The sequence below is a fragment of the Centropristis striata genome, chromosome 12 (assembly GCF_030273125.1).
Source record: "Centropristis striata isolate RG_2023a ecotype Rhode Island chromosome 12, C.striata_1.0, whole genome shotgun sequence".
In the NCBI taxonomy this organism is placed as follows: domain Eukaryota; kingdom Metazoa; phylum Chordata; class Actinopteri; order Perciformes; family Serranidae; genus Centropristis; species Centropristis striata.
In genome coordinates, this window is record NC_081528.1 from 840,623 (window position 1) to 864,345 (window position 23,723).

General features: G+C 36.9%; 1 protein-coding gene across 1 annotated transcript in view; it reads left to right on the forward strand.

The window, feature by feature from the left end:
• Nucleotides 1–2,428: 2,428 nt before the first annotated feature.
• The window catches only part of LOC131982369 (transcription factor COE3-like), a 184,599-nt gene continuing 163,304 nt past the window's right edge, over nt 2,429–23,723 (forward strand). The window contains exon 1 of the mRNA XM_059346995.1: nt 2,429–2,948. Coding sequence (XP_059202978.1) covers nt 2,815–2,948 — 134 coding nt within the window. The 5' untranslated portion in view covers nt 2,429–2,814. The remainder of the gene's footprint in view (nt 2,949–23,723) is intronic.

Below are 23,723 nucleotides of genomic sequence, written 5' to 3' on the forward strand. Positions count from 1 at the left end.
TTTTAAGGGCCTTAGAAGAAGCGTCAGTGGTTCTAAGAGGGTTCTGGCGTACGTTCAAGGAGGTCTTTTAGGGATCTGGAGGCTTTAAATGATGTTTTTTACAGGATTCCCACTGCGGTTCCACGGGATGTTCAGCGGTTCCAGCGAGGTCTCGTTGTTGTTCCAGGATTTCTGTTCCGTGTCGGTGTTCCGCAGGAAGGACTTCAGGGGAGGTTCTTGTAATTTTAAGGGGAACCAGGGGATCACTCTGAGGTTTCTGGTTCTCCGCAGGCTTTGGGAAAATCTCCGGACGACTTAAGAGATTTGGATGGCGATCACAAGGGGGTTCCTCACGTTCCGTAGCAGGAGATTCCTGGAGGGTTTAAAGGTTCCAGGGGTTCTAAGGGTTAATTCTCCAGGTGCTCCAGGAGATCTGGAAGACGTGTTTCTGATTTATTTAGTAGATTTAATCCTGGATGACGGTTCCTGAGTGTGTTTCAGCAGGAACATCATCATCTATTTATCTATAATTATAATTATATTTATATTATTAGTATTTAATCTGTGTGTTATTTAACCACAGAACTAAAAGGTTGCAAATGCATGAACATGAACTCAAATTAAACTAAATTAAATGTGAATCACGTCTGATTTAAACAGTTAAAAATAAAAACTGTGGCCTCCTGTTGTGTGAAAAATGATAATTCATTATAAATAATAACAACAATTTCCTCTTTTTGTGTTCTATTTAATCGCAGCATCGGTTTTATTTGGCGCCGTGACGTGTAACAGTTTTATTACTGCAGATACATTTATTCCAATAATTAAAACAATAATAATATTAATAATAATTGCGCGCTGAGCCTGTTGCCGTCTGCTCTTCCTCCTCTTCCTCCTCTTCATCGCCAACATGTTTGCAGCGTCTCATTGACTTTTTCTCCGCGCGCACAGAAATATTTTTGCAGGCTTTCCAGACGTTTCTGGTTCCCAGAGGAGGCAGCGGGCTAAAGGAGGATAAATATTTAATCAGCGCTGCTCTGGAGTTTCTGCTTAATTAGACGAATTCTGCTCCTGCCACGAAAATGAACAAAAATGACTGCTGGAGATGTCAAAACCCCCAAAAAACATCAAGAGGGATGATCAGAGACGGACAGCAACACTACTATTATTATTATTATCAATATTATTATTATTACAGCCCAGTTATTGATCCGCGCGGCGAGGCCTTTTCTCTTCAAACTCACATGTGTGAAATAAAACACAGCTTATTAGCGGCTTCACCTCCTGGTGTGTGTGTGTGTGTGTGTGTGTCTCTGAGTGTGTGTGAGAGTGTGTGTGTGTCTAAATGTGTGTGTGTGAGCGCCATATGTCCGTGCGTAAAAAAAAGCGCAAATTGGTGCCAAATTTGCGCGCCGCCCGTGTCAGTCAGCCTGAACGCGGGATGACAGAGGAGATTATTCCACATGAAACCAGTTAATCCCCCAAAATCTGAAGGAAGTCTGTGCGGCTGGAGGGGCTGAATACAGATCCGGTTCCTGATCAGGTTCAGTATTTCACTCTCGTATCCGCCGGAGTCAAAAAAGATCCGCGGCGGAGTGTTTTAAAGTGCGCGGGCCCTCTCTCCTTATCTCTCTCTGTGTGTCTCTCTGTGTGTATATATATATATGTGTGTGTGTGTGTGTGTGTGTGTGTGTGTGTGTGTGTGTTGTCAGCCCTCCACAACTCTTTTAAAAACTGATTCACGCGTAAAAAACTCCACATTTATTGAGGAGAAGTGACAGAAAAGCTCCCGCGGCGTCAGAGGGACAAACCGTCCTCGTGCGTAAATCTGCCTCCACGTCAGGTTCCCGCCACGCGCCGCGGGTTCAGACCGTGTTTGCACACTCTGAGCGTGGTGTTAAACGTTATTGACATGTTTGAATATGTGTCCATCACGCTGATCTGTTTGCCTCATTAGCAGGAACACTTGAGAAACTTTCATTTTTTACAGTGCGCGCCGCCGAAAAACACGCGGAAACCCTTATTTGGAGAGCTGTTTTGCAAAAACAATGACGCAACGCACGGCCCCGGCCAATCAGCGGCCAGAGGTGCGACCGCTATTCAAATGAGGCGTCCTTATTTGGCGCTGGCCCCGCCCCCTCCCGGTCCACGCCGGTCCCCCGGGAGCTCCAGAGCCCCGGACCCCGGGAGAAGGAGCTCTCCGCCGGGACAGAGGAGCCATAAAGAGCCGGGGAGGGAGGGGGATGAGATTTCTCGCTGCCCAATCCCCCTGTTCCCCCGGGAGCAGCAGCCTTCCACGGTCCGTCCCTCCCTCTTGTTTGCTAATCATTTCATTTTACTCCTTTTTGAAGCGGTGGCTTGTTTTTTATCCCACTTTTCATTTTTCCACAATCCGCGGCTGCTCGCCTCCCTCTGATCCCCGGCTCTCCACGCTCCGTTCTCCCGGCGTCAGGCTCTCCGGATCCCGGCTGATTGTGCCTCTCCTCCGCCCGGCTCCTCTGAGATGCTCTCCCCGCTCTGCGCTCCTCTCTCCGCCCTCTTTTAACTTCACAGAGACGCCGGTTTAAAGCCCGGACTGCTGCGAGCCGGGGCTGGGATCTAAAACAAGCCCGGAGAAACCCAGAGGGATCCCGGGCTCTTCTTTGGATCAGGACCCGGTACTTTGGGGAAGCTCGTTGGTGTGTCCTCCACCCCTCCTCCTCCTCCTCCTTCCGCATCTTTTCTCCACCTTAATCCAGGTGGTCCTTTGGCTTTTTTGAGTGGCTGGTACAGGGAGGATTATTCTTCTTCTTTTCTTGTTTCTGGTGAAGACAAAGCTCCCAGAAGGACACTTTGATGTTCTCCATCCAGGACAGCCTCCCCCGGGGGGCCCTGACCATGAAGGAGGAGCCGCTCCCCACCGGCATGACCCCGGTCCGCTCCTGGATGCAGGGCGCAGGGATTTTGGACGCCAACACAGCGGCCCAGAGGTAAAAATATCACCAGAAAGCGTGCAGCGTCTCACTCTTTAGAAAAAGTCGTGAACGCGTGAAGGAGAAAGTCTTGTTTCATCCTCCAGGATCCGAGAGAAAAGTTAAAACCACCACATGGCTCCTTCTTCTGCTGCACTTTGTCATTTCACACAATAATAGTAATAAAAACACAAAGCGGGAGGACGAGCAGTGTGAAGAGATATCTAAAACAGAGAAAAACTAACTTTTAAACGCATCATGTGGATTTTCTGGGAAGCTTTGGGCGCGTTTACTGTTAAAATCCTGCAAAAGTGACCGAAAAATAATCCAGGAAAAAGTAGATAAAATATATTAAAGCAACAAATAAAAACTCAGCTATCACATCAGGCATAAATAAACCTCTTGTCCTTGTTTTCTCAGTGATTTGAAGCAGCAGATATAAAGGGTGTGAGCGCGGAGCGGCGGCCCCTCCACGCCGCCTCCCGGCTCCTCTCCGCCGGATCCCGCCTCCCCGGCTCTCCGCTGCGAGCCGGACAGGAGCCGGATCTGTCTCCCCGCCCCTGCGTGTCTTTCTAAACCAAAAGTCAAGTTGAAATAATGTTTACACGACCTGCACCGCGGCTCTGATTATTCATTTAAACAAATCTGACACGCGGTTTGGTTCCTGCACGAACAAGCGGCGCGCAGAGACGCGGAGCGGCGCGGCGGGAGGAGCGGAGCTGCAGCCGCTGCAGGACCCGGAGCCCCGGAGCCCCGGAGCCCCGGGACCCTGCTCCACAATCACACCTTATTTACCACACAATTATAATAATTCATGCGCTATTATTTCATAAAAGCACGCAGCAGTTTTCTGTTTTCATGCGAAAAAACGTCCTTTATTCTCAAGCGAATTTAACCCAAAATGTGAATTGAAACAATATTTTCTGAATAAAGCGACTGAATGGGTAAATAAATGTGAATGTTGGAGGTGAAATAAAGATTCTCACATGCAGAATTAAATTAAATAAGTTCAGTTTGACCTCCGCGAACAAACACGCAGCGCTTCACTTTCACTTTCTCATTTCAGCTTCTTTTTTATTTTTAATTTTAAAGCTTCTCATCCGTCACAAGAAAGCAGAAATAATAATTTCAAAGCAGAATTATGAATTACCAAAATGCTTATTTTAAATAGTATAATAAATGTGCAGTTTAGAAATAAAAAAATCTCCTTTTTTGGAGTTTTAAAGACATTATTGTGAGTGGTGTTCGCTCCGCGGTGGTTCCCGGTGAAATGTGCCGCTAATAACGGGGCTGCGAGGCTCTAAATTGCCGGGCTGTCTCTCTCGGGGAGCCGCAGGTGAGCTGAGGTGAAATTTGAGCCTTTTACTGAAATAAATCAATGCAGGATTGTAGCGCTGCCTCGGGTTGAAATCACATGAAATCCATCAGCTGCAGCGCAAAACTTTCACACACTGCGGCGAGATTCCTGCGCGATTTCACCATTTATCCTGCAGCAGTTTAATGCAAAATGTGCAGCAAGAAGCAGGAAACTAAATAATATTCAGTAAAATGTAAATCTTCAGTCAGTTAATCATGGTTGTGTGAGAAGGTGAAGTCATGCAGCTGCAGCTTAATGCAGCAAACAGGCGACTTAGTGATTAAAAACACATTTTAAAAACACCTGTTTCACATCAGGAGCCATTCAAATCACACAGAAGGAAACAGAAACAGATTTATTGTTCACACAGAAATACAAAACTATATATATATATATATATATATATATAACAGCAGACACAAGCTGAGAGAAACCTGCAGAGAAAATGAAGCAACTCAACATCTGGAGAACAAATATAATATTTCCTCTCATTTAATCGCTTTATAGGAAGTCAGAAAATAGCTAAAAAATGTTTCATTTACATTAAAGATGTTTAGTTTGGTCAGTTTATGTCACAGAAGAGAAAGAAAAGCTGCAGAATTTTATAGTTTAAAAGCTGCAAACATCATTTTTTGCTTAAAAATATAATTTAAACGATTCATCATTTATCATAATTTTAATAAAAGCTAATAATCAACTAATCCTTTAATGTGCATGCAGAATAAACAGGTGGTTAAAGTGTAAAAGCAGCTGAATTAATACATATTTCTGTGTTGTGTGTTTCCAGCCTGCACGCTGCAGAATATAAATACATATTCATATAAATAATCTGCACATTAAAGCTGCAAAATAAAGTTTATTTCTGCACAAATGTTCCAATCTGCAGAACAAATGTAGAAAAAAATCATCGTGCAGAAAGTGTCATTAAAGGTCCAATAATCCACAATAACTATAATATAAAATATAGAATATGAAACTGCTCCGTGTGTTTCAGGTTTAAATATAGAAACTGAAACTCTTCAGTGGTCACAACTAGTTTTATTTCACGTCAAAGTGAAGAAGTTTGAGGCTGAAGGTGTCGGAGCAGCCGAGCCGCTGATTCACTTCTCTGAGAACAAAAAACTACTTTTACTCAACGATGAACGTGAGAATCAGAGAGTCAGACAGGAAGTCTGATCACTTTACTCCATTCTGATTCTATCCTCAGCACACCATCACATTTATCTTTCTTTGAGAAGTTTGAGGCAGAAATCAGTGGTTTTCAACAGTAAAATCAGTGTTTTCCTCTCTGGTGAACATGCAGAAACATTAAGATCTCTCTGCAGAATAAAACCCTCTAATTTAAACTGTGAAGGTGTGAATGAGAAGCTGAGGAGATGAAAGTGAAGCAGAGGATTTTACATGTTTTGTTGCTCCGTTTCTTGGTGTTTTTTGTCGTCAGCACACAATTAATTTAGCGTTTATTTTGAGAAGTTTGAGGCAGAAATGATCCAGTTTCTTGTGGTGAACATGCAGAAACATTTAGATCTCTGCAGAATAAAAACCTCTAATTTAAACCCAGTAAACTCCTTCAGATGGATGTTTGAGGTGTGAATCAGATGTTTTTGTTGCTCTGTTTTTTTGCTGTTTTTGTCCTTTAGAACTCCATTAATTTTGACGGTTAACTTGAGAAGTTTGAGGCAGAAATCAGTGTTTTTAAACAGTGAAAATCAGTGTTTTCCTCTAGTGAACATGCAGAAACATTTCCATCTCTCTGCAGAATAAAAAGCTCTAATTTAAACTGTTAATGTGAGAATCAGAGAGCTGAGCAGCTGAAGGCGTTCAGCTGCTTTTACAGGTTTTTGTTGCTCTGTTTCTTGCTGTTTTTGTCCTTTAGCACTCCATTTATTTTGACGGTTAACTTGAGAAGTTTGAGGCAGAAATCAGTGGTTTTAAACAGTTAAAATCAGTGTTTTTCTCTGGTGGACATGATAAACATTTAAATCTCTCTGCAGAATAAAAACCTCTCATTTAAACTGTTAAAGTGACAATCAGAAAGATGAGGCGTTCAGAGGATTTATCATGTTTTTTTGGTGTTTTTTGTCCTTTATCACTCCATTAATTTTGTGTTTAACTTGAGAAGTTTGAGGCAGAAAAGATCAGTTTCTTGTGGTGAACGTGAATAAACATTTAGAACAAAAAGCTGTAATTTAAACTGCTTCAGAGGAACGTTCTAGTGTGAACCAGACTGTGAGCAGAGGAACATGAAGTCTGAGGCGTTCAGGGTTTCTAGAGAGTGACGGATGATTTTAGACGTCTCTGTTTCTGTTTCTCTTGATGCTTCGTCTCCTCAACGGAACATTTGTGGCGTTTCTGTCGTCAGCGAGTGAAATCAGTGGAGCAGCAGAACATCCTCTAACATTTACACCAAAAACCTCGTTTAAACTCTATAAAACTCCTTCAGATGGAGCTTTAACGTGAGAATCAGAGCTGAGCAGCTGAAGGCGTTCACAGGATTTTACATTTCTGCGTTTTGTCTTTAAATAGTTGATTTGTGGTGTTTTTGTGGTTTAATTTGAGAAGCTTGACACAGAAATCAGTGGAGCAGCGTCTCGTTCCTTCTGCTGAACATCCACTAACATTTAGACACTAAATCCCTTGTTTAAACTCAATAAAACTCCTTTTAGAAGGAGGTTTAATGTGAGAATCAGAGCTGAGCAGCTGAGCATTCACATGGTTTTACATTTTTACATTTGTGTTGTTTTTGTCCTCAGTACTTGATAAATTTCACGTTAAATCTAAGAAGCTTGACACAGAAATCGGCGTCAGTGTCGATGTTTCCTCAGTTTCCTCACTAACATTTAGACAGAAAACCTCCAGTTTAAACTCAGATAAACTCCTTTAAATGGAGGTTTAATGTGTGAATGTGTGATTTCTGTGTTTTGTCTTTAAATTGTTGATTTGTTGTGTTTTTGTAGATTAATTTCACGTTTTAATTTGAGGAGTTTGACACAGAAATCAGCGTCAGAGTCGATGTTTCTTCTGCTGAACATCCACTGACATTTAGACACAAAATCCCTCGTTTAAACTCAGATAAACTCCTTTAGATGGAGGTTTAATGTGTGAATCAGAGAGATGAGCAGCTGAGGTGTTCTGGTGATTTTAGAGGCTTTTGTTGCTCTTTTTCTTGGTGTTTTTGTCGTCAGGACTCGATTAATTTGAGTCAGAAATCAGTTGAGCAGCGTCTCAGGTTCCTCTGCTGAACATCCTCGAACATTTACACAAAATCCCTCGTTTAAACTCATTAAAACTCCTTTAGATGGAGGTTTAAGGTGTGAATCAGAGAGATGAGCAGCTGAAGGCGTTCAGCTGGTTTTACATGCTTTTGTTGCTGTTTCTTGGTGTTTAATTTGAGAAGCTTGACACAGAAATCAGCGTCAGAGTGTCCATGTTTCAGATGTTTCCTCACTAACATTTAGACAGAAAACCTCCAGTTTCAACTCAATAAAAGGAGGTTTAATGTGAGAATCAGAGCTGAGCAGCTGAAGGTGTTCTGGTGGTTTTAGATTTTTAGATTTGTGTTTTTTTTGTCGCCAGTACTTGATTCATTTCACGTGAAATTTGAGAAGCTTGACACAGAAATCAGCATCAGTGTTGATGTTTCAGATGTTTCCTCACCAACATTTAGACAGAAAACCTCCAGTTTAAACTCAGATAAACTCCTTTAGATGGAGGTTTAATATGTGAATGTGTGATTTCTGTGTTTTGTCTTTAAATTGTTGGTTTGTGGTGTTTTTGTAGATTAATTTGAAGAGCTTGACGCAGAAATCAGCGTCAGAGTGTGGATGTTTCAGATTTGTGGCGTTTTTGTCGTCAGCGAGCGATTCATTAGAGAAGTTAGAGTCAGAAATCAGCAGAGCAGCGTCTCAGTTTCCTCCATGAACATCCTCTAACATTTACACTAAAAAATCATCCCTCATTTAAACTCAATAAAACTCCTTCAGATGGAGGTTTAATGTGTGAATCAGAGCTGAGCAGCTGAAGGAGAAGAAGGAGGTGGAAAGAAGATTTCACATGTTTTTGTCGTGTTCCTTCAGGATTTGTTGAGTTTTTTTAAAAGATAAATAATGAAAGTTTCAGATTCCCGCCTGTGTGTGTGTGTGTGTGTGTGTGTGTGTGTGTGTTTCCTGCTGCGAGTCACAGGAAGACGCCTGTTTGAGTCAAATACCACAAATGTTGCCTTGGAGGGATTTACATGTTATTCAACATTAAACGCCTCCGAACCTTCAAGATTTAAAGATTTAAAGAGAAAAAAAACCTTTAATGGAGAGAAAAAGGTTAAAAAAACAGACGAGAGATTATTAGAGGAGAGGAAAGGACGATATAAAGTAATAAAATGTGAATATTAAGCTCCAGAATCAGACGTTAACTGATGTGGATCTATTTATTTCTTAAAAAACATAAATATGTGTTTTATGTTTTCTGCTGTGAGGCGTTTAGATTTGAAGGTCTAAACGTGGTTTTATGGTTTTCTGGTGACGTTTGTGAGGAGAAAACATGAGGAAATAAACAAATAAATCAAAACTCAAAGGTGTGAGAACAGAGAGACGATCATTGCAGATAATCTGGATCAAATCTGCAGATTTATGAATCATTCCTCAAGCTGCAAACAGAGAAAAGCTGCAGCTCTGATCTCTGATAAACATATTTCACTAATCTTCAGGTTATAATAAACACACAAAAGACTGAAAATGTATAAAAATAAGTGGCATTTATTCTTTTAAATGTGACATTACGGTTGTTAAACTCAGTTTATGTTGATAAAAAGCTTTAAATGTTTCATATGGTGCAAAATTATCAGTTTTTATGTAAATAAACAAAACAACAGGAAACAAACAGCTCGTTTACAAATCTTAATTTTTATTTAAGATTTAATTCTAACTGAACCAAAACCTGATTAACCCGGTCAGCTTTTATTTCTGCAGCGATATTTAACAAAATGTTCATCTTCAGGTTATAATAAACACGTAAAAGAGTGAAAATGTATAAAAATAAGTGACATTTATTCTTTTAAATATCATATTTGACACGATAACTGAGAAGAACTGATGTTCAACTGGAGATGAACTTTCTGAATATTATCTGAATGTTTCATATGGTACAAAATCAACATCAGTTTGTATGTAAATAAACAAAGTGTTGCACAGTTTACAGGAAAAAAAAACACAGATTTCTGCGTCACGTTGAACATGTAAAACGTCCCACAGGATCATAAGATAATAAATACACAAATATTACAAATAAAAGAGCATGTTTATTCCTTTAAATATCATATTTCACATAATAACTGAGCTGTCAAACTGCTGAATGTGAACTCAGTCTTTATTTTCACTGAATCAATCTCAGTTTTTATCTGAATAAAAATACGTTTCCAGTAAAAAAAAGCAACAGAAACAAAGTGAAAGTCTTTATTAACATCAAACAATCTGCTTCATTTGATCTGTTTCTAACTGAACACAAATAATACTAATAAAATCAGTTTTTATGTTAATAAACAAAGTGTTTCTGCGTCACGTTGAACATGTAAAATGTCCCACAGGATCATAAGAAGCTGAGATATAATAATAAACACAGAAAGCAGAAAGAAACAGAAACAGAAAGAAATCCTCATAAAAGAGCACATTTGTTCTTTTAAATATCATATTTGACATCATATCTTCTGTAAAACTGGAGTTTATGTTAATAAAGAGCTTTCTGCAGATAATCTGAATGTTTCATGTGTGAAATCAATCTTCATTTAAAAAGAATCAATATCAGTTTTTATGTGAATAAACAAAGTTTGCAGTAAAAAAAGGCTCAAACACACAGAGAGCGTCCTCATTAATAATCATAATAATATCATAAATAAGAATCCTCTTCTGTCTTTATTAGAGCTCACGTCTCTTCTGCACAAACGACTCACGTTTCTGCAACAAAACAGTGAATTTTTCATATTTTTTGACAGAAAATAAGCAGCTTGTTGCTACAAAATCCTCCGAGAAACAAGAAAAGATGCTTTTATGATAAAATGAACAGAAGGAAAGAGTTAAATATGATCAATAAACGGGTGGTAAGGTGCTAAATTTAGTCATATTTATCCTCCTAAATGTGTCTTTATTTCCATATTGAAGCAGTTTTTAATCTCCTGAGATCCAACGACGTCTTTACAAGGCCGAGAGACGCTGGAAGAGTTAAATAATCACAAGAAAACACAGAAAAATACAGTAAAATGTCATTTATTGACACTTTATAATCATAATTATGTGACGTCACGTCTCTTCTGCACAAACTATTCACGTTTTTGCAAACAAAACAGCAAATTTTTCATATTTTTTGACAGAAAATAAGCAGCTTGTTGCCACAAAATCCTCCGAGAAACAAGAAAAGATGTTTTTATAATAAAATGAACAGAAAGAAAGAGTTAAATATGATCATAAACAGGTGGTAAGGTGCTAAATTTAGTCCTATTTTATCCTCCTAAATGTGTTTCAGCTCTTTTATTTTCACTATTGAAGCAGTTTTTAATCTCCTGAGATCCAACGACGTCTTAACAAGGCCGAGAGACGCTGGAAGAGTTAAATAATCACTAGAAAACACAGAAAATACAGTAAAATGTCAGAAATATTCAACTGTCTGCTCACAGAGAGGATCCTAGATGCTGTTCAGACAACGTTTCATTAATAAAAGATCAAAATAAAAGATAATTATAATGCAGAAGTTCTCTGAAACACACTGAGACTTTTATAATCATCATTTTGTGAAGTGAAACATTCATGTTAACGATATTTTTGATATTTGTAGCAGATTAAGGGAATAAAAATCCTCTGTAAAGGTGCAACATGTGCTCATAATAATCACATTTGAATTAAAAATCTCTTCTAAATGAACTCAAAGATATAATCTTTTCATAATGTAACAAAAAGTTTGGAACAATGTCAACAAAATTAGTATTAAAATCTGTATTAATCCACTAGAATCTTCTTTTTTGTGCTTTTTGTGTCTTTTTGAACATGATGTGGACATGTTGAGACACGATGAAGATCATAAATCAAAAGTTGCAGCTAATCGTTATTAAATCTGCACATTCAGCTGTTTCCTGAGAGTGAAATCCTCTGGAAACATGTGGAAACATCTGGAGCGTCTCACAGGGAATAAAAGACTCAACATTCATCTTCAGGAGATTAAAAACACACACAAGAGTCAAAGTCATCAAAATAAATGACCACATTGTTAAATATCACCATTATATTCTGATATTTATCACCACAGCAAGAAGAGAACATGTTATTATCTATAAAAAAACAAATTCATCTATCAAAACTATGCATTTTGAAACATTTTATAGCAAAAAAATATAAATAAATGTACGTCATGATCATTTAAATGTAACATCTTTGTGTTCTCAGCAAAATAATTGTAAAACTTCATATTTAAAATTTAATAAACTTGAATTTTTTATTAATTTCTGAAGTTTTCCTGCTGGAGACGAGATTCACTGACAGCTTCGAGTTCAAAAATCAAAGTTTTATTAGTCGCAAATTAGATAATTAGAATATTTGTGATGTCACAAATCGTGCTCATAAGCCCCGCCCCTTAAAATCAGACGTCCAATGAGGTGAGAGGAAGCAGACGGAGGAGAAAACTGCACAAATATCTGAATATTCTGATGCTTTCTGCTTTTATTTATGATTTTCAGCATCACAGGTGGATCAGAATTACTTTACATCTCAGATTATACTAATTTAATATCTTTATTTAGGATCCCTGTTAGTTTTAACCTCAGTGATAAGACAAACACACAACAAAATCAAATAATAAGACATTCAAACAGTAAAAAACAAGCCGTTCTGTCACATTTACGTCTTATTAAACTAAAATAATTAAACAAATGGAATAAACCCAGAATGCATTAATAACTGACGGCTGCAGGAGAGCGTGCACACATGATTATCTTTTTATTTTCTATATATTTGAGACAATTTTTGCACAGAAACGTGCAGACTGAAAATCTAAAAAAGAGAAAACGAGGGAGAAAAAAATGAAGAAATGAGAGCGATATTAAACATAAAACACTTCAATATTTCCTCTGAAACATCAAGTTTGGTTCAAAATTTAAAGGTATTTTTAGTTATTTTGCTATATTAACATTTAATTCCACCTGTTTAACATCATTCAAAGTCTGTTTATTACATTTATGCCCCAAATATTTCTCCTTTTCTTCACATTTCTCATCAGTTTGGATCATTAGTGTCTTTAGTTTTGCACTTTCAGCACACAAGAAAAAGTGTTTTATGTTTAATATCGCTCTCCTTTCTTCATTTTTTGTCCCTCGTTTTCTTTTTAGATTTTCAGTTTCTTACTTTGCTGAATTAATTTCCCAACCTGCATCCACTTGGTGATGAAACTGTTAACTGGTGCTTGAACAGTTTTCAGATTTAGAGCATGAAATGTGTCAGAACTGTTGGTTTAAATCAGATGATTTCTCTTTGGACTTTGGTGTAAAATCATCAGCTTTAACTGTAACAGAACGTCAATAATAATAACGGGTGAAAACACAAACAATCAAGTCGTTCTGTCACGTTTACGTCTTCTAAAACTAAAATAATGAAACAAATCAATCTAAAGCTGAATGCATTAATAACTGACGGCTGCAGGAGATCGTGCACATGATTATCTTCTTATTTTCTATATATTTGAGACAATTTTTTGCAAAAAAACCTTCATGAGATGATCTGAATTACCCAGAAACCCCTGCAGCAGCTTCTGCTCTCTGATGCAGTCGTGCTTATAGAAATATAATAATAATAATGACAATAAACTCACATGTTCAACCTTATAATATTATATTATCTGATGATTTTCTGCAGCTGCTGACGTAACTTAAACTGCGTCACGATGTTTTACTTTCTCTGCATTTATACCCAAAATATTTCTCCTTTTCTTCATATTTCTCATCAGTTTGGATCATTTCTGTCTTTAGTTTTTGCACTTTCAGCGTCTTCATGTTTTCACATTAATAATGACTGATGAGGATTTTGCACAGCTGATTTCATGCACACACACATCCTACAAACTGCATTCTTATATTTATGCACCAAATATTAGTCTTTTTTCCGCGTTTCTCATCATTTTTACTGTTTTCACTCATGATTATTGACGTTCTGTTTCAGTTAAAGTTGATGATTTTTGCACCAAAGTCCAAAGAGAAACCAGCTGATTTAAACCAACAGTTCTGACACATTTCATGCTCTAAATCTGAAAACTTTTCAAGCACCAGTTAAAACAGTTTCATCATCGAGTGGATGCAGGTTTGGAAATTAATTCAGCAAAATCAAAAGTTTGCTGAAGCTCAGAATGAAAATCTTAAAAGAGAGAACGAGAATGACAAAAAATGAAGAAATGAGAGCGATATTAAACATAAAACACTTCAATATTTCCTCTAAAACATCAAGTTTGCTTCAAAATCTAAAGACACTTTATTTTTATACAGTTATTTTTGCTAAATTAACATTTAATTCAACCTGTTTTACATCATTCAAAGTCTATTTATTACATTTTTGCCAGAAATATTTCTCCTTTTCTTCACAAACTTTTGTTAGAGATTTATTTCAGAACGTCAGTCTGAGCTTCTTATTTTGCTGCATTATTTTCCAGACATGCATGCTTGAAAAGTCCTGGAAAAACTATGAAATGTGTCAGAAATCAACTGTGCAAAATCATCCAAAATCATCATATTTTACTGTAACAACACAACATTATTAATGTAAAAACATGAAGACGCTGAACGTGCAAAACTAAAGACACTAATGATCCAAACTGGTGAGAAATGGGAAGAAAAGGAGAAATATTTCTGTCATAAATGTAATAAATAGACTTTAAATGATGTTAAACAGGTGGAACTGAATGTTAATTTATCAAAATAACTCAAATATCTTTACGTTTTGAACCAAAACTTGATGCGTCTCAGTGTTTTACGCTTCATATCGATCATGTTTCTTCTGTTTTTGTCGCTCGTTTTCTCTCTTTAGATGTTCAGCAAACCTTCTTACTTTGATGCATTGTTTTACAAACTTAAATACACTTGAATATGTTTTAATTGGTGCTTGACAAGTCGTGAAAAGTTTTCAGATTTAGAGCAGGAAATGTGTCAGAACTCTGTTGGTTTAAATCAGCTGATTTCTCTTTGGACTTTGGTGCAAAATCATCAGTTTGAACTGTAACAGAACGTGATAATTAATGTGAAAACATGAAGAAAAACACTTGTAATGATGAGAAACATGCAAGAAAAGACTGAAATATAGTTTGTAGGATGTAAAACAGGTTAAATTCAATATTAATGTTGCAAAAATTCCCTAAAATGTGTTTAAATTTCAAATCAAAGGTGATGTTTTGGAGGAAACACCAGTAAATCTTTAATTTAACAGTAAAACTGCTGATGTTTATGATTCTGATGTGAAACATGAAGAGATTTGAGGTGATTTAAAGGTTTGTTGCTGTTTGTTGTTGTTATTATTTCTCTGCAGACGTAAATAATGAAACCGTGTGTGTGTGTGTGTTTGTGTTGTTGTTTTGAGTCCCGTGAGGTGAATCTGTTTGTTTTGTGTGGTGGTAAACACAAAAACAAGCGTTTGTGCTGTTGTTTAGTAGAAAGAGTCACTAGTGAAACTCTCCTCAGCTTCTCTTTCATTCTTCTTCTCACATTTAACAGATTTGTTGAAATGTTTGAATATTTTTTGCAGCAGCTGCAGAACAAAGTGTGAACGAGTGCAAATAAAACAAAATATCAACAATAAATATGAACAATAAGGTGCAAAAAGCAAACTTCCTGCTCTCATATTCAAGATATTTTTTAAATTCAGTTGCTGAGTTTCTGCAACATGAAGTTATTAATCTATAAATCACAAAGATCAGAGCTCAGAACAACAGGATAAAACTCTAAATATACGTCTAAATATATTAAATATATAGAAAAGATCGGCTTTAATTCTCCAGAGAGAAATTATTCTGCAGCACAAAGTCAGAAATAGTTAAAATAATAAAATATAAGCAATAAATATGAACAATAAGGTGCAAAAAGCAAATGTTCCCGTAGATTTCCTGCTCTCATATGCAACATATTTGTTGAATTCAGCTACTGAGTTTCTGCAGAACTTCAACATAAAGTTATTAATCTATAAATCATAAAGATCAGAGCTCAGAACAGAATAAAGCACTAAATATACGTCTAAATATACTTAATATCTAGAAAAGATCAGCTGTATTTCTCCAAAGGGAATTTATTCTGCAGCACAAAGTCAGAAAGAGTTTAAAAATAATAAAATGTAAACAATTAATATTATCAATAAGCTGCAAAAACAAACAAGTTAGAGCACAAATCAGTGAACAAAATGACTTTCTGTCCAGATGAACTTTATTTCTCCCAAAGTTTGAGAGAGAAACAGGATAAAAACTGAATTTACACATAAACAAATAACTTTTATATCCACATGATATAAACTTTATTCATCCTGAGGGAAGAAGGAAATATGCAGATAAAAAGCTGCAAATAAAACAAAAATATATATAAAAACCACATATTACCAAAGAGAGACAAACAGAGTTTCTGCAGCACAAAATGTGAATAAAACCACATATATGTGTATAAAAATCTACTAATAATGACAGTAAAGTCCCATGTTCGACCTCCAGCATCATATAATAATATAATAATAATAATGATATAATACACATCACATGTGTTTTCTGCAGCTGCTGATGTAACTTAATGTCATTTTAAACTGCGTCATAATTCAGCAAACCTTCTGATTTTGCTGCATTATTTTCCAAACATGCATCCTTAAAGTCCTGGAAAAACTATGAAATGTGTCAGAAATCATCTGTGCATCTTTATTTCTCCTGAGGGAATCATAAACACCAGATCAGAATGATTTCAATTAAAGATTTCATGCTGATTAATGTGCAGCAGCAGAGAGACGTCACGTGTGCTTTGAAATTTACAGACATTTTGGGGATTTTTTTGCTACATTAATATTGAATTTAATCTATTTTACATCCTACAAACTATATTTTTATATTTATGCACCAAATATTAGTCTTCTTGTTTGCAGTATTAGTGTTTTCACTCATGATTATCCACTTGGTGATGAAACTGTTTTAATTGGTGCTTGAAAAGTCGTGAAAAGTTTTCAGATTTAGAGCATGAAATGTGTCAGAACTGTTGGTTTGAATCAGCTGATTTCTCTTTGGACTTTGGTGCAAAATCATCAACTTTTACTGTAACAGAACGTCAATAATCAGAAGTGAAAACACTCATAATGATCAGAAACATGGAAAAAAAAAATAGACTGGAATTTGGTGCGTAAATATAAAAATATAGTTTGTAGGATGTGTGTGTGTAGAAATGTGTCAGAAATCAACTCTGTAAAATCATCCAAAATCATCATCTTTATTTCTCCTGAGGGGAAGAAGGAAGATATGCAGATAAAAGCTGCAAATAAAACAAAAAAATATATAAAAACCACAAATTATCATTATCAGTGAAGAGACAAACAGAGTTTCTGCAGCACAAAGTGAACGAGTGCAAATCAAACCAAATATAAACAAGAAATATTATCAATAAAGTGCAAAAACCAAATGTAAACAATATCAGAAAGACTAAAACAATCACTGACAGATGTTTGAGATCATTCCTGAACTCAGTTCATATCTAAATATCTTTATAGTATTCACGTCACCGTCACTTTATCTGTTTTCTGGCACATTTCTGCAGAATCTGGCAGCTTCCGTCTCCTTTAAAACTCTCTGAGACGTCTGAATATACGGAGCGTTATAGGATCAAATCCCACTGAATTATCAGAGGGTTAGATTGTATTTTTTGCAGAAAGAGAAGCTCAGTAGAAGCTGCTGGTTGAGTCTCTGAGGGAGTCAAACGGCTCCTCCACCGGGACCTTTCAAAATAAAACACACGACAAGTTAATGTTTTAAACAGAAACAGAGAAAATCTGAGCTGCTGAAGATTTCTGTTGGAATCCACCTGAGAGTCTGAGAAGGTGTGTGAGGGGTCAGAGGTCACGCTGCTGCTGCTGGTGTGTGTGTGTGTGTGTGTGTGTGTGTGTGTGTGTGTGAGGTCAGAGGTCACGCTGCTGGAAAAGCTGGAAAATGCTTGAATTTAACTTTGGAAAATATGTAGGAAGTTTATGGAAAAAATGGACTTTTAAGACGAAATTGATGTTCAGACGAGGTTTTTCCTGCAGCGCTGGCAGGTGTGTGTGTGTGTGTGTGTGTGTGCACAGAGTGTGTGTGTGTGTGTGTGTGTGTGTTGTACAGTGTGTGTGGAGGTCGTAATTTGTGTCCGTTTGCAGAAAATCTGCTTTATTCTGTAATATTTTCACATATTTTTTATGCTTTTATCGAGGGAGAGGACTTGTGCGTGTGTGTGTTAGTGTGTGTTGTACAGTGTGTGTGTGTGTGTGTGTGTGTGTGTGTGTGTGTGGTTAATGTAATAGTGTAGTTGTTCTGCAGGTGTGAACTCAAAATGTTGTGATAAAGATGTAAAATTGTTGTTTTTTCCAGTGAAATCTGGTGAATAAACAACATCAGATTAACATTTTCTTCATTATTGTCCAACCTCAGGTCACTGTGGTGGATTTAGAGTTAAATAATATCTGAGTTATTAATAACTTGAGTCATGTAATCTGATTATTTTTGCCCTCCAGACACTTTAAAACAACGACAAAGCAATAATAGTTAGTATATTCTGTGTATAAATATTAATAGTAGATAGAACAGATGGAAAATGCCTGAATTTAACTTTGGAAAATATGTAGGAAGTTTATGGAAAAAATGGACTTTTAAGACAGAAAATGATGTTCAGACGAGGTTTTTCCTGCAGCGCTGGCAGGTGTGTGTGTGTGTGTGTGTGTGCGTGCATAGAGTGTGTATGTTAGTGTGTGTGTGCACAGAGTGTGTGTGTGTGTGTGTGTGTGTGTGTGTGTGTGTGTGTGTGTGTGTGTATGTGGAGGTCGTAGTTTGTTTCCGTTTGCAGAAAATCTTTTTTCTGTAATATTTTCACATATTTCTGATGCTTTTATCCGAGAGATGAACTTAAAGACCCAGCAGGATGTCTCTGTGAGGGAATGCACAGATTAAATTATAAATAATAATAATAATATATATCTATAAAACCACAAATATAAAGCAGAAATCGGCCTCAGCTCGTGTTGGAAACAGTGTATTTCAGCGTATTAACACAGTAAAACTTGGAACAAAATCATAAAAATAAACGTGAAATTGTTGCAGCTGAATTTTTTTTTAATTTTTTTTTACAATTCATCAAAATGAAACAGAGTTTATTGCATAAAAACAAACAAATATCTGTTGATGTTTCATCTCAAACTTATTATGATTTTGCTAAATCATAATTTTTTTATTGTGCAATCAAAAGAAAACCATCAAACTGTTTTTATGTTTCTGCAAAATTAAATCTTCAAACATGTTTTAGTCTTTTCAGCTGCAGCACACACACACTCACACACACACACACACACTCTAAAACGTGAATGTTTTAGGTGACACTTCTTTATTTAGCTTTAACTCGTCTTTATTTCTTCTTTGGTCCGATTTAAAATCAGAACAATTTTCATAAAGTTGTTGTTGTTAAACGTGTAAAAATCTTCTTTTTGTTTTAAACTTCTTCTTCTTCTTCTCTTGTTGTTGTGATTGTTTGAATCCTGCAGCTTAAACCAGTTTAATAATCCTGTGTTTCCCTTCACTCGGCTCAGTTTTGCTCCTAAAACAGCTGCTGTTCTCTGATGATTGTTGAAACACCATCAGCTGATCTGTGTCTGCAGGTTTCTGCTCTTGTGTGATCTTCCAGCTGCTGGAAATCCTTGAAAACTCTTGATGAATCATTAATAGCAGAAATAAAACAACAAATACATAAAACAGCTGAACAGAAAACTGTGCAGGTTTTAAAACAATCTGCATCTTTATAAAACATTTCAGCAACAAAAAGAAATGTCTTAAAAGGAGATTTACATTTTAATGAAATATCACAAATATAACATCAGATTTGGTTATTTTTTTATGACTGAAGCGTTCAAAGACCGTTGGAAAAGTGGGAATCTGATGATTATTTCTGTTTAGGCAACTCTTCAAACCTAAAACCTGCTTTTGCCGGTTAATTTAATGTGAAATAATCTGTAAATTGGATATAAATCTGTAACTCACAGCTGGAAAAGCTTGAAAATGCTTGAAAAAAGTGCTTGATTTGTTGTTTATTAGCACAATTAAAACCAATAGATACTAATTTAATGTCATGAAGAAGTGACATAATAAGTAAACTTTATATTCTGTATATAAATATGTGTAGCACAACAACTGGAAAAGCTTGAAAAGTTGTTGATTTGTTCTTTATCAGCACAATTGAAACAAACCAACAAACAGGTGAAGAAGAGAAACTTTGGTCTCCAGGTTGATTTATTCAACAAGCTTTAAATTAAACTATAAAACCATCGAGGGTTAATCTAATGTCAAGAAGAAGTGATAATAATTAGTTTATTCTGTGTGTAAATATGGACAGTAGGTAGAACAGCTGGAAAAAAATTTGACTTTGGAAAATATGTAGGAAGTTTATGGAAAACACTGACTTTTAAGACAGAAAATGATGTTAAAACGAGGTTTTTCCTGCAGCGCTGGCAGGTGTGTGTGTGTGTGTGTGTGTGTGTCTGTGGAGGTCTCAGTTTGTGTCCGTTAGCAGGAAATCTGCTTTATTCTGTAATATTTTCACATATTTCTGATGTTTTTATCAGAGCGAGGACCTTAAAGACTTAAAGCAGGACGTCTCTGTGATTTAATGCGCAGATTAAAATATATAAAACCACAAACACGTCGCTGCGTCACAATGTTTTACATTTAATATCCGTCAGGTTTCTTCCAGTTCTTTGCTGCTTTATTTTCCACCAGTGAAAAACTAAAAACTAGAACTAGAAAAGCTCTGAAATTGTGTAAAAAAAGATGCTGAAAGTGCAAAACTAAAGACACTAATGATCCAAACTGGTGAGAAATGTGAAACAAAGGAGAATTATTTTGGGCATAAATGCAATAAATATACTTTGATGATGTTAAACAGGTGGAATTCAATGTTAATTTAGCAAAATAACTAAAATGTTAAAACCCAAACTTTAATATCGCTCTCATTTCTTCCTTTTTTGTTCCTCGTTTGTGTGTGTGGAGGTCTCAGTTTGTGTCCGTTTGCAGAAAATCAGCTTTATTCTGGAATATTTCCACATATTTTTTATGTTTTTATCAGAGAGAGGAACTTAAAGACTTAAAGCAGGATGTTTCTGTGAGGAAATGCACAGATTAAAATATATAAAACCACAAATATAAAGCAGGAATCTTCCTCAGCTTGTGGTGGAAAGCAGCAGCGTATTAATACAGCAAACAGCAAAACTTGGAACAAAATCAGAAAAACAAACATGATTTGTTGCAGCTGAAATTTTTTAACAATTCATCAAAATGTAACAGAGTTTATTGCATAAAAACAAACAAATATGTGTTGATGTTGTTTGATCTAAAATGCTGCAGAATGAACAGAGAGGAAGAGAAACGCTGCAGAAACGGCGAGCAGCGCGAGGGATCCTGTCCTCCACGCCTCTCCGTCCCCGGGGTTGCCGGGGTTACCAGGGTTACCAGGGTTACCGGGGTTACCGGGGTTATAAAGCCCCGGTTCCCAGGCTCAGTGGGGGGGCGGGCCAGGTAGTGTTTGGACGAGGTGAATAATCGGCGGCGAGGGGATTCCCCACTTGGTCCACGGCGCCATCCGTCATCGGCTCAATCACCGGGGGCGTTTGGCGTTCCACCCGGCGCTCCCCTGGGCCCGGTGGGGGGGGCGGGGGGGCCGGAGGGGGGCGGGGGGGTCGGGAGTCCTGGCAGTGACGGATCGGAGCGCTGAGAGACTTTTTATCAGAGCGGCGTACGTCACGGGGATGATGGAGGAGGTCAGCCGAGGCCTCGCCACTATTCACCTCCTCCTTCTTCTTCTTCTTCTTCTTCTTCTTCTTCTTCTTCTTCTTCTTCTTCACTAACCCTTTGATGCACAACATAAGGTTTTATATTTTATATCTTTGCATAAATTAAATATTGCAGGTTTTCCTCAAATAACTTGTTTTTTTAACATCATACATCCTCATTTTTTGTTTTCATTTCTTACTTTTTAAATAAAATCCATTTTTTTATCACTACTCTTCTAATGCACAAGGTCATTTTTGACCCATGTGAGTAAAGATTAAATTAGATTAGATTCAACTTTATTGTCATTGCACAGAGTTCAGGTACTTATACAACAAAATGCAGTTTAGCATCTAACCAGAAGTACAAAAAGGCAGTAAAGTGCAGTAATATATATAAATGTTATATAAATAAATACAATAGGGTTTGAGGTTTTGTTCTTTTGTAAACTTGATGTAATAATACAAAAACTATTTTTCTTCATAAAGTATGAAAGGAAACATGGATATAATGATCTGTTATAATAAAAAATATATATATTGAAACACACAGCAGCATTAATAACATGTAGAATGAATCATTTCTGACCCATGTTGGTCATTAGAAGGTGTTTATATGTTGTCACCAATTTAAAACCTGACAAAGAAGACACAAATATTAACTATCCTATTTTGTTAAATTGGTGTTTTTTTCCAATATAAATTATTATTTGGTGGCTCTAATAAGTCTCAGATGTTAAATCAGTGATTTTCTAATATAATCTGGTGGTTCTAACAACTCTTTTAAAGTTCAACCTTCAAAATAAGACAAACATAGTTACACAAATACTCACATTGTTCATTCAGTGAATCACTTTTTGTATCACTACTCTTCTAATGCACAAGGTCATTTTAGACCCATGTGTGGAAACTTGATGTAATAATACAAAAACTATTTTTCTTCATAAAGTATGAAAGGAAACATGGATATAATCAGAACTCTCAACACCAACACAGGATAAATTAATTAAAAGGTGCAATAAAACGATCCTGTGCAACACAATTAATATGTGCAAAACATTAAATCTGCCTCATGTATAAATTATAGCATTCTCAGTAGACATTTATTTATTTTTACACTTATTTATTACATCACATGTCCTTGTTCTTGTCCTTGTTTAGCTCAGTATTTTTTAATGTTTTTACTCATGTTTTGTGTTATTATAATCATAACTATGCAGCTTATGCAGCGGTGCTTTCATTTTTCTTGTATAGTTGATAAATAATGAGAATAAAGACTGTTTGTGCATTAGAAGGTGTTTCTATGTTGAGCATCAAAGGGTTAAACATCTTCATCTTCTTTGTGAGAACAAATCAACTTCATCCTGCATTTGCATTTGTCAACACCCCCCCCCCCCTCCCCCCCTCCCCCTCACGTACACACAATTAAACCTGCTGCACGCCGCCGCCGCCGTAACAACGTGTTAGATAATTAACCATCCGCCAGATGCCGCGTCAGCCTCGTTACTGTAAATCCTCCTCGCCGTGGAAGTAGAAGTGGAGTTGACTCGTGTAAATAAACTGTCGACACTCGAGCTCGGCTCTTTGTCTCCTCGTGGCCTCTGCAGAGTGGCGCCCGCCGTTGCCGTTGCCGTTGCTGCAACCGTTGCCGCTCGGCTAATCAGAAGCAGGCAAAAAAAAAAAAAGAGAAAAAGCTGCAAACAATTAACCTCGAGCTGCATCTGAGAGGAGCAGGTGACCGGGCTAATGGGCCTGCCTGGGTGTGTGTGTGTGTGTGTTATTATGTGTGTGTGTGTGTGTGTGTGTGTTATTATGTGTGTGTGTGTGTGTAGGAAACAGCTGAGTAGAGGAAACATGCAGCTGCATTAGCTGGGCTCTCTCTCATCCATCCTCAGGAAGTTAAAAAAATATATAAAAACATCACAAAAAACCCTCAAAAAATTCTTCTTCACATCCAAATAAATCTGAAGAGACCCGCACGGCCAAAACGACGGAACATCATTTCCCACCAAAAACAACCCAGAAACATCTGGAAGTCCTCTCCGTGAACAGGAAAGCTGAGATTTACGGAGCCCCGAATGCACCACTTCTCAGGACAGATTTATGGACCAAACCCCGTTTGAAAAATCATCGTTTTTACAGCTTTATGAAGACATTTTGTGTTTATTTTCTGCTTTTCTCAGCTCGACTTGGAGTAAATAGGTTAAAACTCTCTAGAAATATAAAGTCTGTGTTTTGGTGCATTCAGGATCCAGTAAATCTCTGAACGGCTGGAAGGAATCTGATTACAAATGCATGAAGAATAGGATTAGTTTAATTTATTAAAGCAGTTTTATTCACCAAAGTCTGTTTGCTAAATCACCTTTTTTTTTTTAGATTTCTGTCCACAAACCTGCAGATTATCTTTAT